This window comes from Platalea leucorodia, assembly GCF_965183815.1.
Source record: "Platalea leucorodia genome assembly, chromosome: 8".
NCBI lineage: Eukaryota > Metazoa > Chordata > Aves > Pelecaniformes > Threskiornithidae > Platalea > Platalea leucorodia.
The window spans coordinates 4,668,650-4,687,701 of record NC_138830.1 but is presented as its reverse complement, the minus strand read 5'-3'; the positions used below and the strand labels follow the sequence as shown (position 1 = coordinate 4,687,701).

General features: G+C 47.9%; 1 protein-coding gene across 1 annotated transcript; it reads left to right on the top strand.

Annotated features, from left to right (window-relative positions):
* Positions 1-3,503: 3,503 nt before the first annotated feature.
* On the top strand, positions 3,504-13,098 carry CLDN11 (claudin 11; the record flags this gene model as incomplete). The annotated part of the gene is made up of 3 exons (XM_082319194.1): positions 3,504-3,729; positions 6,504-6,668; positions 12,866-13,098. The coding sequence occupies 3 exons, from the start codon at positions 3,504-3,506 to the stop codon at positions 13,096-13,098; spliced, it is 624 nt and encodes a 207-aa protein (XP_082175320.1).
* Positions 13,099-19,052: the final 5,954 nt, after the last annotated feature.

The window sequence follows — 19,052 nt, the reverse complement described above, 5'->3', positions numbered from 1 at the left end:
AGGGAGCTGAAATAGCAGAAAATTCAGAATAGAAGAGAGAAGAAGGAGGCAAGAAGAAAAGAGGGAGCTGTTCCTGTAAGCTATGTATGAATGGGTCTTCTCTTCAGGTTGAGCTTCCCTCACTTACAGCAATAGGCTATGCTCTGTTGGTCACTTAAAAAAAATGTAGGTTGTAGTAAATAAATATAACTTGTACTACAAATAATATTTTGGAGATTTTCCAGGTGATTTTATTCCTACTAAGTGGGGTTTTTTGACGGATAAGCAAGCGCGGTCCCATGCACACACTTAGATGTTTTTCCTTCCCCTCAAATCGAAGCGAAAATGTTTTGTCCTTGTTTTAAGGTACTGGTCTGACATATAGGAAATCCCGATTGTTTCAGACTCTTAAACCCTTAATGCTACCACGTACTTGCCTGTATTTTACAACCAAAGAGAGAAATGAGCGGTGTTAACCAGGAGGAAGATGAAATCTGTAATATTTTGATGAGCTCCGCTGTTAGTATGGAAGAAAATTAACAACTACCTGTACCACTTAAAGAGTTAACCCTGTTTATTTCTGCATCCCATATTATATTTTTATACCGCTGTATTTCCAAGCGAGGGAGAAGCTATCGGGCTGAAAACCTGCAAAGAAAAAGTTCAAGGTGAGTCATTTGCATGAGAAAAAGTCATAGGGTGTTGATAGCTTCTGCAAGTATGACTAATTGCAACGCGGGTCATTTGTCAGAGGCAACAATGCTGATCAAGGAAAAACTGCTTGAGTGGCAGGGTAAAAAGATTGATTTTTAAGGTGTTGTTGCTGAAATAAATGCATGTGTAGCACTTGCTTTAAAAATGGAAAATTTTAAGAATATTGCCCTATGCATCAGTTTATTTAGCATATCGCTGGGAAGTCATTCTTTGTTTCTTATTTTATTGATCTAGTGAATCATTGCTCGCTTGTAGCATGCTAACATATTCACTTAAATATTGGTAGTGTTATTTATAACAGCGACAAAACAGTAAATGTTTCCTGTCCCTGTTGACTTTAATGAAACAATTCCCCTCTGCCCTACGGGCACCAGGTTGAGTACCGGTGAATAGTACTAGTTACCGACGTGTAAAATTTACTTCTTGTCAGTTGAGCTGCTGCACGCTCTTTGAAGCATTTGTGAAGGAAGACATGGCAGCGTAAGAAGCTTTGGTGGTTAAGGAGTCAGTCCCATAACTGTAGGAGACTGAATTACAGTGGGATGTGTCCGCAGCCTTCCAATTCCTATCCTGCAGCCTTTAAAAAAGCCGGGTTTTGTACATTAGGATGTGCCTGCGCTATCACCGGGTAAAATGCTTCTCATCTCAGCCTTGGGATGGAATGGGATATAAGATGGTGCAAACTTTTCTGGTGTGTTGAAGAAAAATGAAATACTTTGAAGTGTATTAGAAATCTAAGTATTAGCATGGTTTAGCTAAAAACCATGGTTTTTACCCTCCAAAGGACTGTGTGGTGACACTGTCGTTAGATGATAGAGGCTGGGATCAGTCATCCCAAAGTGGTTAAGTATCCTTATGCCTGGTATTAATCAGAAAGCAGTTATTAAGCTACGTGCATTTATACTTGATACGAACAGATCGGATACTTAATTTACGGAAAGCTATAAAGTTCGATTGAGGAAATGCCAGACTGAAAAAACGCAAAGTGAGTCAGTGAAGGGGAGAGGCAGGAACGCGTTCCTTTGTCAGCTCGTCTCCTTCCCAACGCAGGAGGTGACGCGTGATCTGGCCGACGCAACTGCGTGGTCCGAGAAGCGGAACAACACCCGTTTCGCTCGAGAGATGACAAGTTTATCTCCTGAATAATAAATAAGCAGGGATATTGTTTGGAGAAGGATTAAATCCATCCAGAACTGAAACCTGGACAACGTGAAAATGGCGGTTGGATGTAAGTAACAGCTGGTTCCAGCTGAAGCGGGTGCAGCAGAAGAATAAACTCCGTAGAAAGGTGGAATCGCATCAGGAAAGCCGATGGAAGGCCAGCTGGCAGCACTGCTTTGCAAAAGCAACAAAGCAAGGAGTAACCAACAATATAAACCAAATGTGAACACAACTATTAGATTTCTATTTATTATAAAAGCTCCTCTTCAAAGGTAATTTTCAATTATTTCTGTAGTAACTCTAATGTTCAGCTGAAGCTTCGGCAAAACAAAACTGTGGCCTCGGGTTCCTTGAATTTTGAATCTCAGGAACATGGGACAAAGGAAGCTTGGGATGGTCTTGTTCATGTTTTTCACCTCATTTGCTAAAGAATGGGAAAAAAGATGAAGAGCAGGATATATTTCATTCCCGGCACGTTCATCTTGGGGTGTAGCTTCCAAGATTTCTTTTTCACTAACAGCCCTAGGAATGAAGGAAATTCGTTGTTCTCTCCTTCTCCTTGCCCGGTGTTCCCCTTCCCCCGTGCAGTGCGGGCAGCGCTCCGCTAGTGGTCCCTCCAGGCACGTCTGATCCGCCCGGACCCAAAAACCCTCCCTTTCGCAAAATTAAAAGCCCTGGAGGACGCACAACGATGACATTTCACTAGGGTTGTGCTGGCACCCGGTAACGTACCTGTGTCTGTGTGAAAACACAAAGTGAAATTGGGAAAAGAGCCTGCCTGCCTATTTCTCCTGATGCAGAACGGGCTGGGAAGTTTTTCTTCTTTGGGCATTTTGAAGTGGGTTGTTCCTTGTTTTATCACGTAGACTAAAATGTACGCCCGTAATGAGTCTGAGTAAAAAGCTGCTCATTTTAATTTTAGCATTCAAAAGTGGAAATAAGGTGCCGTTAAACACTTATTTAAGACTTTGTGAGTGTTAGTTACTACTTCTGAAAACCCAGGCACAAGCAGAGAATGCAGCGATGGGGCTCTTACGTTTTTGCAGTTACTGAAAACATCAGGAAAGACCCAAGACTGATTTTGTCCTTCTTCTGCAGCCGTGCTGATGGCTTTGATGACATGAACAATTCCACCTCTTGAGTAACTCTGTCCACCATGTTTCTTGCCCTGTCTTTCCGTGAAGAGGTACCAGTGTCATCATTTGTCTTCAGCTCGAAAACACTGCCTTAATTTTTCTCCCTCGATGCTAAATTTTGAATGGTCAGGCTGTTTGCATTTGAATACAGCAGCCTGGTTTGCTTTTCAGGCAGGGGTGGGTGTAATTCTGCATCTCCTCCTCTCCACACCCTCCTTCCCCTCCGACTCCCTTGATGAAGTGGCAGAAGTTGGGGCTCCCCGCTCGCTCCTCCCATGCGCTGTGGGGCTGGAGGCAGCTCTGACCCCTCCCAGGGAGGGAGCTGGGCAGAGGCAGCCGAGCGCCTGCAGCAGTGCCTGAGCAGGGACCTCGTCCTGCCAAACCCCCGTCCCTCCTGCTCGCAGCTCGCAGTGGGTCCCAGCAGCCGGGATCCGCAGCAGGGAGCTCGCCGGCCGGCTTGGCTGAACCCCTGCGGACGCTCTCCCGTCCAGCTTGCCCCACCAAGGGATCGACATGGTGGCCACCTGCCTGCACCTGGCCGGATTTGTCTGCAGTTTTATCGGGTGGATCGGGGTGGTTGTGGCAACGGCCACCAACGACTGGGTGGTGACTTGCGGCTACACCATTACCACCTGCAGGAAAATGGATGAGCTGGGATCCAAGGGGCTGTGGGCAGACTGTGTCATGGCGACAGGGCTCTACCACTGCAAGCCCCTCGTGGACATCCTCATACTGCCAGGTACGTGTGCCCCGTCCTCCCCTTCCCACCCGGAGGTGAGGAGCGAAGCCGTGCTCTGAGCAGCGCAGGTTCTGCTGCCGGAGGAATTGATGGCGAAGCTCCTTCAACTTCATCAGCGCAGGAGATGCTCCATTAAATACGCTAGAGAATCTGTATGATCATTCTTAACATGATTCTCATTAAATTATACCTGGTTTTAATCATACCTAGGTATCATCTGTGGCTATTAAAGTCCAGTTGATGTTTAATCATTGCTCTTAGTAAACACTTGCTGTTCCTTTCACATCTCATGTCTAGATTGCATCGCAAAACATATATAGTATATTGAGGGATAGTAGAGTGCTTTGAGATATGATAGAGTAGCTTGAGTTTTGCTTTGAGACGATGATGAACTATCACAGATGTTAAGGTTCTATTCCTTAAAATGATTGTGAGCATAACGAATCTTTCAGCATCTATTATTAATGCTGCTATGGCTCTCAATCTTTTGGAAGATTGTCATTAGTCTTGGTGGCCCTGTGCTTCCCACACGTTCTAAGGCAAGACAGAACTTTTACACGGCAAACAGATATAACTACATTTAACTTGCCTTGATATTTTCTAATTATATAGTAACTTTCATCTAGTTTAGTGCAAAGCAAAAATGAAGCAAGGTGTTTCATCAGTATTAATACATCTTTTGAGTTAACTAAACCTGCCGAAGTCCTGTGCGGTCCCTGTAAGTTTAGTTAATGACCTTACCTGTTTCACTCACTGTTAACTCTGTGGTGCTGCTTCATTCTGCTATGGTTTAGATCGCACCTCCTCTAGCATTTCAGAGATGCCCCTTTCAAAGCTGACAGGGTAGAAATAACCATTCCTTGTAGTTTTCTTTCATGTTTCCTTATTTATTTGTTTAAGTTGTTGTGAAAATAATTTCACAAGAGGTTAGAAGGATTAGTCCCGAATTTCTCTCTGTTACAGAGCCTTGTCTGCATCACACAGTGTGTAGCAATATTGAATCTCTTACACTAGCTCCTATTTTCCCTTTCTCTGTGTACGTATGCTTTTATTTTAGTAGGTTTACCTTCCTTATTGCTACTATTGTTCAATATGATCCGGCACATAAGACAGAGACAAGGCTTGCCCTGAAGAAACATTATTGAATGAATAGGTAAATAGGTCTTTCAGCAGCCGAAAGCAATGCTTCTCTCCAGCAGAAACAAATCACAAAACAAGATGCTTCTGCTTGTAACCCATTTGATACCCACAGCTTTCCATGGGAGAGAAATTTATCCTGGTCTGCCCGACAGCTGAAATGTATTCAGAGTCTTTCATTGCCCGAGTCAAGTCTTTGAAACGAATGTGTTTGTATTCTTGTTTAATTGGGATTGATTGCACAGACACCACACCGGGCACCGCCAGCTCCTTTGTTTAGGGTCTCATTTTTTGCCCTGAACTCCTCAGGTAGCTTTTTTTGTTAAGTTTCCTCTTGAAAAAATCAAGCAAATATTCAATAAACACAGAGTCTGCATTTCCAGGAACAGTAAAATCCTCATTCCTGGTGTCCTACCTGTATGTCAGGGACTTGCTTGAGGCCCCCGTTTGCTGATGTTGTATGAGGCATCATGAAACTCCGTGTCTGCATGTGGCAGCTTCGTGTTGTTAGCAAGAGGGGAAAGAGAGCCAGCATAGTTGCTCTGCTGGGACTGTCCCAGGAGCTGGCAGAGACTCACCAGGCACCAGAGCAAATCTGATACTGATTCTTCTTCTTTTACATGCGAGTAATGACCTGGTTTTATTTACTTATATATAATTTTTATATTTTATCTGTAAATTATATATAAAAATTATATGTAAAATAAACTATATATACATAATATAGATAAAAATATAAAAAGATTGATACATTATTATACAAAGTCCCTCACAGATGGGTAGAAATAGCACGTGCCTGCCCAGCACACGCACAGTCCCATCCCCGTTGTTCCTCGCTGCCTTGTGTTAGGCTGCTGCTGCACAGGGGCAGGCAGGAGAGGGGTGGTAGCTGATGAAATGCCAGGGGATCCCGTGATGTCCGTAGGGACTCAGGGGAATAACATGGCCCTTGGTTATGGCAACTCAAGCGACTCTGCAAGGTGCAGTCATTTCTTCTCCGTAAGGAAGAGCTGTGCCAGCGGTCAGCTGGAGCCACGGGTCTCCTCTGAAACCCCGCTAGCAGGCTGGACCCCTGAGGTGCAGCATCGCGACCTGGCTGTGGCTGGTGAGCATCCCTCCTCCTCCCAGGTCATCAGTGCTCAGCTCCTCAGGGCAGCTGGTGTTAGTATCTCATGGACCTGCACGTTTCAGTAGTGGGTCTTCAACTATTCAGCCCTCCTCTGGGTGACTATGGACCTCCTCTGCTCACAGCAAGCTGTTCTTTAAGATTTTAATTCTTATTATTTAACCAAGGCTGTCTTTGTGAAGATATAGGAAAACTCTTTCCGAGCTGTTTCTCTTACTTTCCCTTCCCATATTTCCCAGTGTCTTGCTGGGGAGAGCTTGTGTTTTCCAGGCAGTGCTATTTGTTCATTGGAAAATTTTGAGCTTGCATATCCCGTGTTCATGCACTGCCCACTGTACTGCAGCCTCACTCTCTTATGCCTGGTGAAGACTGAATTGCTTACACAAAGGATTGAACCTCTCTCCTGTACTCCATGCAACTCTTGGGAGCTAATCTAACAGGGGCCTTTGTCCAAAGCTCTCCTTTTCTTGTGCCGAATAATCAAAATCCTCTTTCCTTGCCTTGCCAACAGGGTACGTCCAAGCATGTCGAGCACTGATGATCGCCGCCTCCGTCCTGGGTCTTCCCGCTATCTTCCTGCTGATAACGGTCTTGCCCTGCATCCGGATGGGCCACGAGCCCGGAGCTGCCAAGTACCGGCGGTCCCAGCTGGGAGGGATCCTCATCATCCTCCTGGGTAAGGCGCCTGCCAGCCCCGCGTGTGTGCGGAGCTGGAGGTCTTCTGCTCCAGGACGGCGTGGTGCAAGCTGGTTGAGCATGTTCACCTGAAAGCATGGTTATCTAGGCTGGGCTGACCCTGAAGCTCCCCAGCACCGCTGTAGTCTGTGGGGAGAACAAAAGGCACGAACAGGAGTGGAAGGACAAAGACAGGAGGCAGGGAGAGAAGCAGAGAGAAGAGAGGAGGGCTGTGAAACCCTACTGTGCATTGTCTTGTGGAGTCCTCGGGCACGGCCACCGCCTGTGCCTGCAGCAGGGCGATAGCCATCGCACACAGGCAGCTGCCTGCAGGCACTGGTTTTGCTGGGTTGCTGTGGAAGTGATGCTATGTTTGGAAAAGGGTCTAAACTCCCAAGCTGCTTACAGGGAAAGGATAGCCTCTGAATTTTCCCTCGGCATCGCAGATGCAGCCGGGTCAAAATAAGCTGGGGTGTGTGGGAAGGGAAGCCCACGGCTGAGGGGGTGCTGGTCCTGCGGTGACAGCAGGGGAGGGAGCAGGGGGTGGCATGGACCTGGGAAGAGGGCTGGTATGTCCCCTCTGCCTCCCAACCCCCTCCGGCCAGCCTTGCCCTTGGCTCCAAGTTCCCCTGGGAATTTCTTCCCGTCCTCCGTGCCTGCGGAGGAGATTGTTTTCAGCAGCGCAGACTGTGGAGCTCATTGTCCCCAACGCAACACCTGCATGTTCTTGAAGCCTCGTCATCCCAGCAACAGGCCGCGGTGCCTTGTTTTTACCCGTCTGTGTGGCAGAGGAGGAGGGGTGAGGGAAAGTGGCCTCTTTGTCTGGCTCTGCTGGTCGCTGGCAGCCCGCGCTGACATCATGCCCGTCTTCTTTCTTCTTCTTCTCCTCCTTATTTTTTTTTTCAAGTGGGCACTGGATATAGCTGCACGCTCGGAGGGGCTGTCCTCTGGATGCTCCTTCCTTGCAAGCGGTCTCTCCTCCAGTGCCTTGGTGAGAAGCAGATAGTACAAGTCGGTACGTCCGAAATCTAGGGGACTGAGACCAAGGGGCCCTTTCAATCTCTGTGGGGCTTAAGGGCACATTGCCACAGCTGGAAGTCCTAAAATCAGCTTTATAGGGCCTGTTTAGGACACCCCGATTGTGAACAGCTGCGTTAGAGAGCTGTTGGAATGTGGCCTTCATCTCCGTCCTGAAACCTTGAGTCACATAATTGGGCTTGGCAAAGTGAAAGAAAAAGTGTTTTTTTCTACCTGTGAATGAAATTTTAGTGCTGGAGGAGTCTGCTCTGCCGGATTTCCCCTGCCCAGGATGGGGGAGGCCTGGCAGAGCTGCACGTTGTGGCAAACAAACACGAGTTTTCTGTTCCGGCCAAGGAGAACAGTGCTGTAGATCAACCCCGTTTGCACGGCTGCAGACGTGGAGGCAAGAGTAGTGCCCTTAAATCTGCTTTGCCGAAGGGCAACAGAATTACAGGACCAGCACACATGGCAAACAAATTGCAGTGGCAATATTGGGTAATGCTGCATTAGAACAAGTGAAATCCTGTGTCTTGCAGTGTTGCACCAGGGGTTTGGGGTCTGGTGTGCGACTCTCCTATCCCGGTCTTGCTTTGGTGTAACACCAGGGAGGAGGATAGGTGTAAGAGGATGGAGGAGAGGGGTTGCGGTGCTCCGTAAGCCAGGCTCCTCTCTGCCTCAGAACACGGTTTTCCCACTAAGGAGATCCTGTGAGGAAAGGAAATGTGTATTTACACAGACACTGGCAGACAAATGCTCTTTGGGTCACATTTGGACTTCTTACTGATTTTTTTACCCCATGAGTTTTGAAGCATCTGCAGGTGAAGTGGTTTGCTCATGTCACTGATGTCCTGAATGATCCGGGCTGGGAACAGCAGCCCCGACACAATGTTTTAGTCACAATTACAATAATGCTCTTTTTGTCAGATCACAAATGAAGAATAAATAAGCTCCTTTTGCTCTTATGTTTTTTTTCTTAAAAAAACCCAAACCAACCCACATTTATTTTTACAAACCCCAAATTTTTCCAGGCTGATCAGCAAGGCAGTCCCTTTGGAAGAAGAATAATGCACAGAGCTTGGGACTTTGACATTATTTAAGCTGATTAATGATCTGTTATTTGCAAAATGAGGCGTTACCATTCCAGAGCATTTAATAAGCATGAATCAGGCCTCAAAAGTCATAATACTGGCTTAAAATTAATTATATTCTAGAAGTAATATGCCCTGGACTGTTCTTATTTACCCTCTGGCCACTGAACTCTCGTTCGTGGTTTTCCCCAACCGCATGGGTTCCAGCCTTTTCCTCTAAGCGGAGACCAACTCCCAGAGCTCTGGTTAAAAGAAAACAAACGCCAAAACGCTCACTAACATAGCAGAAGTAGAGAGCGGAGATGTGAGCGGGGGACCTGGCCCCATGGCAAACTTCACTTCTTGCTCGGGGAAGGGATGGCAGTTTGTCACTGAAATTTATTAAAAAGGAACACAGGGGTGGAAACAGTGTGGGGGGGGAAAACAACAAATGAACAAAAAAAAAGTTGAAAACTTGCCAGGAAAACAACGGGCTCAGATATTCCATTGATTTTTCTGTCTGCTGAGAATAGCAGGCTGCAGAGTGCAACCTGTGTGCACACCCTCCTATCCTGCCTGCTGATGTATTTATGTCTTTGCTTGATCTTATCTGTCCGAGAGAATTGATTTATTGCCGAAAACAACCATCAGCAGAGGTTTGCTCTGAGCCAGTATGAAAACACTTCATACACTAGTGTTGATGGAAAAACCCTGGCCCATCCTGTGTTGTTGATACTAATTTGGGGGACCCCGTGCCGGCAACCAAGCGGGCATTTTCCTAATGGAGGTGAGGGACTCGAGACACTGGAAAACACAGAGGAAAAATACGTTAGTTATTGTCAAGTACTACTGCAAAATGACCGGATTAGCTATTATATACTAAATAAATGATAGTAATAAGTTCTTCTGGGCATTGCATGAGATTTACTTCTAAAACCATAGGTATCAAGATAAAAAGATTGCCTTGAACACAGAAAAAAAGTAATAATGGATATCTGTTATTTCAACCAAATGCTTTGAAAGAGAAATCTGTGTGACTTTGAGTCAGCAACTCAGAGAATGATTAAATTTAGCTGTGAAAAAGAAGTATTCTTTCTTCTGCAGAAAGCCTTTAACTTACTGTTAAGGAATTTGGCAGGGACTCCCTGTCCCTTGAGTGAGAGTAACCCTGCTCTATCTCCCCCACCTCCCCGAGCACCTTCTGTGCTTCTTGTCTATGTGTTCTTCCATCTAATTAAAATACGCCTGTAATGTAGAATATTAAGAGTTTCAGCTCAACGGATTGAGCCACTGCGAGTCCATCGTCAAAAAGGACTTAGAAATGCTGGAAGCCTGGAACGTATCCCTGTGGATTCACAGTGATCTGACGGAGCAAGGACAACCATACCATCTGTTACTGAGATGACTTGTGCAGGTAGAAGCAGTGGCTTTTACAGGGCTGCCTACTCTAGCTGCAAAAAGCTGGCAAGCTTTCCAGTATGCGTGTGCCCTAAAACATGCCTGTTTTTCCAGCTAACATGGTTGGTCTAATAGAAAATATTCCTTCTGTTTGTTTGCAGATTTTCTTTTACTTTTCTGCTAGACTGCATTGACTACAGCAGCTCTACTATCTGAAGACATCATATTTAGGGAGAAGCAAAGGGTCTCTCAGCATCAGCACAAAAGAAAAGGGCTAATAATTTCTATTCAAAGATATCATCCTTGTAGGCAGCTATTTTAGTACTTGAAACTTGCCCTGAAATGCCTTTTCCAATCCCTTTGAGTTCCTTGGCAAATCAACTTTTTTTTCAGCCTTTCTCTGTGATACAGCTAGTCCAAAACTTGAGTTCACCAAGAAATATTGCACTTGCAGACCGTCCTTTTCACATCTTCTCGGAGGATTTACAACCCAATCTAATCTATGCAGAGCGATGAAATCCAGTCCTGTTTCAGGGCGTTCCTCTTGCTGAGCAACGGGGTCGCTGGTGACTGACGGCAGCTGGTAGCCTCCGAAGACAGAGAGGTCAAACTAACCCATGCAAAGTCCTTGGCTTGTGTTTCACAGCTTTCTAGTATTGTCAGCATTAAAATAAGGTGGTTTTACATGTACTTGAGCCACATGCACAAGAGATGCCATTGTGTCAGCGTCCCTGAGAGCTCTCCTCACCCCAGTGCGAGTGTTTTCTTCGGTCCGGTGTTGTGGGGGAGGGTCTGGAGAGATAAGGCTCTTATAGTCTATGGACATATATATATATATTTACTGCTGACAGAAAAAGAAAAGATGATTGTGTTTTTTCGGACAACAAAGCAGCTTTTCTTCCGGAGCCCATTAGAATGCTTTGTGGATTCCCAACTGATACATTTTTGTTTTAAAGCGTTAGGGGCTCATGAGCTCTTTGCAGGACTGATCCACACGCAGGAGAAATGCTGTTCTCCCCTCCCTGCCTTCTCCAAAAATTCCTTCCAAAGCCGCAGGGTCCTTGCTTTGAGGAGGCCCAAAATTATTACTGGCTTTATTAGCATCCTTCAAATGTTCTTCTCTTTTCCATAAGAAAATATTTTCTCTCACAATAACTGCAGCTATTGGGGATGGGTTTTCTGCTGTACCGGCCAGGAGCTATGGTTTGTTCTCCATTTTAACTAAACAATTTTATTTTTAATCTCACCCCCTTTCTTTTTCCTCTTGCAACCTTAACTTTTTGACACTGCCTCCAGATACCTTTTAACGCGGTCGGTGGAAATCTGTAACGCTGCCACGGTCCTGTTATTGTTTTGCTCTGATTCTCTGATAGCCACAAGGATGGAGTCCTGCACAGCTTGTCCCGGAGGCAAGTAAATATTGACAGATTAATTCTTCTCAGATGTACAGGCCATAAAGAAGTATTGTTTTAGGACCTGCTCCTGTGAGGTGATTAACACCATCAACTCCCGTTGCCCTCGGTGCTTGTGGGGACTTTGCAGGACGGAGGTAGGACCCTTCGTGAGGGTAGCGAGTGTGACCTTGTGTAGCACAAGGAGAATGCAGGGCACGTGTTTTCTCCCTGCTGGCAGCAAACCCTGCGTGTGTGCTGCACACCGAAACCATTGGGATCTCCAGCCTGGCTGCCTGCAAAGTGCTGAATTTGGATCCGCTTTACTGTCCCGAGGGTATCTACTTGAACAAGTCACCTGCCTAGCAGTCCTTGCAGCACCGCCGTGGCAGCCTTCCTGCTTTGCGTGGAAAAAAACTATGGAATTTCAAGAAAAATTTGAACTCCTCAGTCATTTTTTGACCTACCATACACTCTAGGTAAAACACTGTTTTCCCTTCAGATGAGGTCCCATTTCTATTCAATTCAATAGGTTTCTGGAGAGCCTCGCTGGGTTTGTCCCCATCACTTGATACAGAGAAATTTTCCATAGGGGAGTGGAATCTGCTTTCCTGACTTGTGAGACATTTCCTTCTCCATAAAAAGCCCCAGCGATGCTGTACTGCTGCTTATTTTGTCCCTGCCCATTTTCTGCTTATATCTTATAAACCCTGCTCTGTCTTGCGAAGTGCTGGGGTATTTTGTTAATGTTTATGTGGCCATTCAGTAGAGCGACTGCAGTGATGCTGATTGATTGACATGGGCTGAGGACGTAGCACGTGAGTTCATGCAGAAATAGTCAGTTAAACCAGTTGACTCCGGGCCACTGATTTTACTGTCTCACCAATGCATACGGCTTTTGTGGTCTTGCTTCATATCTAATCTATTCCTAATTCTGCAGCTCTCCGGAGCATCAATTTCAGGGATGACTTTCATTCTTCCTCCTTAAAGATATTTCTAGGGAACAAACCTCTTTCCCTTGTAATAAATATATCAGGTTGTGTCAAGCAGCAGTTGCTTTTTCTTTTTGTTTGTTGGTGCCTGAGAGAGACGGCTGTTCTCTCGTGATCTCTCTCCCCATAAGGCTCCCACGCTGCCTCCTGCTCGGAGATCTCTTGGACCGGCCCCTGATGCTGATGCTCCTGGGCCCCACCGTGGGACAGCAAGGGAGGAGGGATGAGCTCCCTCTCTGTCCCCTGTCCTGCCGAGCCTTCCCTCCCCTTTGGTGCGCTTTGTGGTGGGGTTACTCGCTGCAGTTACCTTTCCTTTCCACCCCTCCCCAGCCATGTGCGGCGTCGTTGCGACGATCTGGTTTCCCGTGTGCGCCCACCGCGAGACCACCATCATGAGCTTCGGCTACTCCCTGTACACGGGCTGGATCGGCTCTGCCCTCTGCCTCTTCGGCGGCTGCGTCATCGTCTGCTGCTCGGGAGATGCCCAGACGTTCGGTGAAAACCGTTTCTACTACGCCTCGGGATCCAGCTCCCCTACCCACGCGAAGAGCGCTCACGTGTAAGCGTCCTGGGGACGTCCCATGGCTGCCGTCGGATGCCTTGGCTGGTGGGTTTGTGTGCCCTGGGTTTGCTTCTACTGACACACGCTGCTGTCGGGCTCCCAGGGGAAGATTTAGAAAAGCAGCACAAATGTCTGGTAGTTTGAAGCGTTATTCTCCCCATCTGTTGCCCCCTTCTTTAGAAAGAAAGCTCCAGCCAGCCTTACCTCTTGGTCCTCCCCATTTTGGCCTGCCCACCTGCCCCATCTTCTTGCAGCCAGGATGACTCAGATGGTTCGGGGTTGTCATGTGGGTTTTAGGGTTTTTATTTTATTTTCCAGCTCCCCTGATTATAGGAGAGTTTAAAGCAATAAAACAGAAATGAGAGAGACACTTCCCCGTTGTTAGAAGGACTCTGACAGCTTCTCCCACCAAGTCGCTATTTGCTTTCCCCTGTTCAAGGTCACTGCTTTGGCACGGTTTGGGCGAGAGGGTAGGGAGGAAGGCTGTGCTCTCCAACCGGGCAAATGTTTCTCTTTTGGAACAGGAGTAGGGGAATTTTTTCTGCCTTTCTCTGTAAATACTTTTGTATGAGTTGTTTGATCATTTTAATAACAGTATTTCCTCCACCCCCACAGTCATCAGTATGAAGGAAACAGAACCCAAAGGTCCTAATTACACGGTAGATAACAGTGCCTTTTTATATATTTTTAAATGACTTTGGGGGCTCTAATCCCCGCGCTCCGGTTTGTTTTCTTTTTTTCCTTTGTACAGACCAGTTACTAAAAATGTATTTTTACATTTTTTTAAACTCCTTGCTTTCTTCCTCTAAATTTGTGTTCTCTCTTGCATCATTAAAGTAGCACATTTTAACACGCAGTATAACGTACCTGTTACAATACAATTCTGGTGAATACTGATGATGCCTTTGTACTTTCAGTGAAACACTGTACAATAAATAACTGAGTCCCTGCAACCACTGGCTTCTTTTTTCCTTCCTTCCTCTGTGTTTCCATAGCTAGCTTTTCCATGACGGGGGTTTCCCAATGATTTTAAAGATTTTTTTTTTTTTAATAGCAGTTCAGGATGAGATATTCTGCTCCGCTGTGGAATTCAGAGGGCCTTTTGGTTCTTTGGGGGAATATTTAAAATATGAGTAATTTTCCTGCATGGTACTGACCGCTGTCTTATCCATTCGTTCTTTCAATGTTCCCGAGAGCAGCTTGTACCAGCGGTACCGACTCGTGGTACTCTTCGCATCGGGGAGGCTTAGAAACCCACTGAAGCGGTGGAGACACAGCCCCAGCACTGCTTGGGTGTGCTGGAGTTGAGAAGTCATGTTGCTGGAAGTGCTTTCAACTAAAATAAGAGTCTGATCTGGGGTCATCGCTCTGATTAAAACCGTGTAAGATCAAGATCTAACTCTGTCCTTACCAGAGGCTGTAGCAATTTAATTACATTGATACAAAATCCCATCTGTTCCCAGAGATGTTAACTCAGTTCAAATAATTTGTGTAAGCCAGGCTTCAGGAGCAGGAAAAGAGGAACAGCCGCTGTTCAAGCGTGGACAAGGGCGAGAGCCCAGGTGCTGTTGCGTGTAGGAGGAGAGGGGATCGAGCAAGCAGAGAGGAGGACCAACCAAATTGTTTGGGATGACAGGGAAGAATTGGAAAACAAGGCTGCTAGTCAAGCCTTGGTGGATTAGGGACTGTCCTTTCATCTCGGTCTGCTTCAGTTGGAGAATCCAAACTGGTTGACACAGCCAAGGGCAAGGATGTTGCAGCTCCCACACCTTGCCTCCTCCATGTAGGAAACCAAGGTGGAAGCATTTACAAGGAGTGAATAAGGAGGCTCCAGGAGGGGCTGGTCACGTCCCGGGCTGCCTGTGCATCACCCTCCAGCTCCGACACGGCAACCCCAGCATCTGCCTTTAAGACCGAGCAGTCTTGAACGCGTCTCTGTTGTGCAGGCTTTGCATCGCTGCCATCCTATACAATGTACCCGAGGCGGGCAGCGGCGCGGGGCCGGCGGCAGGACACTTGTGCCCATTACATCACGGGCAGGGCACAGGCAGTTGTTGTATGCGCTGGAGAGACGCTATAAGTGCTGCCATTGATGTGCGGGTGCCACGGGCGAAGGGGTGGCGCACAGACGTGCCAGCTTGTGCAGGCTGCCCGGGGATTGTGGATTGTGTGTCCCTGCCCGCGGCTTTAGCTGAGCAGTGGCTCTGCCGGTTAACCCCGGGGCCGATGGCGGCGTGGGAGACCTCACAGCAGAAAGCTGCTGGAACGTTGCCCTGCAAAGGGTCCTGGAGCAAAATGGGAGGAAAAAAGGACAGGAAAACTTGTCTGAGATGCTGGGGGGGGAGGTTGGCAAGGTTTTGGTGCTGCTGGGGGGGCCCAGGCAGTGGTGCATGACCCGATGAAGAACGAGCCCTGCCAGGCAGCACTTGTGAGTTTTTTGCTGCCTACACCCTTGGGCTGCATCTTGGCATCTTCACGCACGCAGGGCTGGGGACCCTCAGCAGGAGCTGGTGCTGGGGCTTTGCTCACCCTGCCTGTGGTCACAGGTTACCCGTGGCCGATCCCAGATCCAACCCTTCAAAGGCCCTGGGCAAGCTGCTCGGAGGAAGGAATAAGCTTTATTTCAGGGAAGAGAAGAAAAATCCAAACAAAGCAAAAAAACCCTGGAGCAGCCGCGGGGAAAACAGACATCTGCAACTGTGGGGCGCGAGAAGATGGGGCCAAGTATGGGACAGGATATTAGTGCTGGCACCGCAGAGGGGAAGCGTTTGGAGGGAGCACAAAGAACATTAAACTTTTCTAGTTTTTAAAGGATCAAAGCTGAAATACCCGCTTTGCACCCTCCCAAAACACCACGATCCCCCGCAGGGTTCTCCCGGGCTGGGTTGGCCGCAGCACTGTTGGCTCTTGGAGGCTTTTTGTGTTCGTTTGCTGACCCAAAGCCTCAAAATAGAGTCAAACCTAATTCTCCTGAACGGAAAAACTGCTCCACGCCATGCCTAATATGAGCTGTGGAGCGGTGGGAGTGAGCTCTGGTGGTCACCCCTGCGCGGAGGTGGTGGTCCCTGATGTCCCAGCGGAGTCCTCCGCGGCTCCACTGGGACCAGCTACAGCTCCCCATCACAGGGAGCGCGCCTGGCAGCCTGCCCCTTCCCCAGGGAGTGGGAATAACAGCAGGGAGCCCGTGGCGGGGACACTGGTGGCCCTGAGCACCCCGAAGGGGAGAGGTGGCCGCGGCCCCGCGAGCGATGGCTGCCTCCCCGCGGCCCCGGCGCCCGTGCAGGGGGGTGAGGGTGCCGTGACACCCCGGTTACCCCGGGGAAAGGTGGGTGCCTGCAGCACCCTGAGCAGATGGGCAGACATCTGCGCTCCCCGGGGCTTCGCACTGTAGTATTCAACCTGCGGTTGTTGGCTTTAGGTTTTTTTCTTTTTTTTTTTTTTTATTGTGTAAACTGATAACCATTTTTTTTACACAACAGTGCAAGTAAATACCAAAGTCAGCCCATTGAAATGGATCTTCTACAAAGGAAATTTTGAAGCACTTAAGACAAGATTTGTTCATTTCTAGCTTCAATTTAACATTGAAAAAATATCAGACCTGCAGGTACCGATTGGCTTAACGAAATTTATATGGGATTTTTTTTTAATTTGTTATTTTGGTTTAGTCTTCCACTTGAAAGTTTTACATTACTATGGAAACTGATACTAAGACACATTTGTCTCTGGCTTTCTTTAAAAATCCATTAGTTCCTGTTTGATTTTTAAATGTAAAGGCACACAATAAAGCTTTATGCATTTATTAAAATATACAGATTTTGGTAAATTTAGATTTTTTTCTTAGTATCTTGATAATATATATATATTATACGTATGGTTGTCAACAACACAATCATTTGAAAATAAAAATCACTCCATAACATATCTGCATTTTTTTTTTCTTTCTCATGACACACTACAAGATCCCATTGTACAATGCACCAATGGGCTTCTGGAAACCACAAAAAAAAAATTAATAGAACAAACTTTTTGTAACAAATACACCAATTTCATACCAGAACTGCAGAGAATTGTTACACCAGAAAGTACCATCTGCAAAAAAAGCAAGATATACATCAGAAAGACCGAACAAAACGAAGTGAAGATCATTTACAAGCTGGATTTACAACATCCCATGTCGTTCGGGGCGTGATTTCTCTGCCGCGTGGAGGATGCCGGTGTGCTGGGCCTCATAACCGAGCGGTCGTAACCGTGCGGAGTGAATTTGTGGAGGGACTGAGATCTTATAGTGTCACTCTGGAAGGTTTGAGGTATTTATGCTCCGTCTGTATCATGCATTGGGCCCCCGGGATGCGTGAGGGGGCTGTGTGCCTCTCACCGGTGGTGGGAGCGGGGTGGTACCTCTCCACCTGTGTCCTCCTGATGGTCAGGGGGGTGAGAACCTCCCTGAGGGCACCCAGGGGGAAAGGCTGGATTTTGGGGTTACAGCAAAACAAGCACTTGCACCTCCTCCCAGCATCTGAAATTGCCCCCGGGGCCAGCGGTGCCCAGAGGTGATGGACACACATGGACATTTTGGTGTTTGTAGCTTTTGCTTGTGCCCACTGAAGACCTCAAGGCCCACTACAAGGGAAAGCCCCCGAGCTCCCAAATGGAGGCTGAACCCGCGTGTCCCCCAGACACTGCCACTCGGAGCAGGGTGGGGGGACCCAGGCAAGCCCCAGCCTGCGGCTCGGCTGCCTTCTCCTTACGCTCCAACGTTAGGTGTGATGTGGTGGGCTCCGAAGAAGGGTACAGCTCCCACCCCCTGCCACGGCGAGGGTTGACAGCAGCCTGCCCGCACCAGACAGTGCCGTAGCATCAAATACTCTTTCCCGGCGGTCCTGGGAACATGGCGCAGCCATCCTGCCCCAACGCTTCCCCGGGAAAGGGAAGGAGGATGGGTGAACAGAAACAAGAGCAGCTGAAGGGCTCCACTCAATGCATGGGTCCAATGGAGAGGTTCCTACAGATGCCAAAGAACAAGGGATCAAGCCCTCGTCAAATTATACGGCATAACTAGAGCGGACATGATGACAGATACTGGTACTGGTAACTGCTCTGTAGCAAGAGATTAAGGCTGCAAAGGGAATAACAGGTTTCGATTCGACAGGGTACCTGGGCATGAGTTTGTGGTTCGGCAGATGCCTAAATACCGTGCGGAAGCAGGACGAAGACGACTACCTCGGATATGATATAGTACAAGAGCTGGTAGGAAAATAGCGTCAATCTTTCTCCCTGAAAATGTAAAGCCAGTCCTGTGAGGCGCCGTCTCTCTTGGGTACTTCTAAGGCATTGAGGATGAGAGCAGCCAAGCGCGAGCGAGAGGCAACCTCTGCGAGAGGCGCTCGGCACCACCAGAAAGGTTTCCCGAGCTGGCCCATGAGCACTGCGCACATTGCAAACAGCTTTTCGGTGGGATGCACTCGGGATTTCTGCTTGTGGAAGCGTGGTAGCGGCTGGCAGCAGCAGGGGATGCAGAGCGAAGCTTACGAGTCCTTTTGCCAAAGCCTCGCTCCCATCCTGAAGCCCTCGCGGAGGCCAGACTTCCCTTGGCTTGCCTGGGGTGCTCCGGGTTAAAATCTGCAGAATCGGATGCTCTTCTCCGCCGGAAAAAGGACTGTGGTTTGTGACCATTTGGAACAGGAGCTGCCTCTCCCTTTAACCCTGGGAGCGATGGGGACTGGTGCAGGCCCAGGCGCCCTCTGCCCTCAGCAGCCCCCTTGCCCATGAAGGGTGCCAGGCAGGCTCTGCACTGTGTTTCGGGGGACTAGCCAGTGAACTGAAGTGTTAACGGTTCTCAGCATCACACATGGAAATCCTGCCTCATGCCCCCGTCGATGTTAAATTGTCCCCTGGGGTGCCAGCAGCAGCCCCCGGTACTGGGGGTTGGTCTGGGCTGCTCCAGGGGAGCCCTGG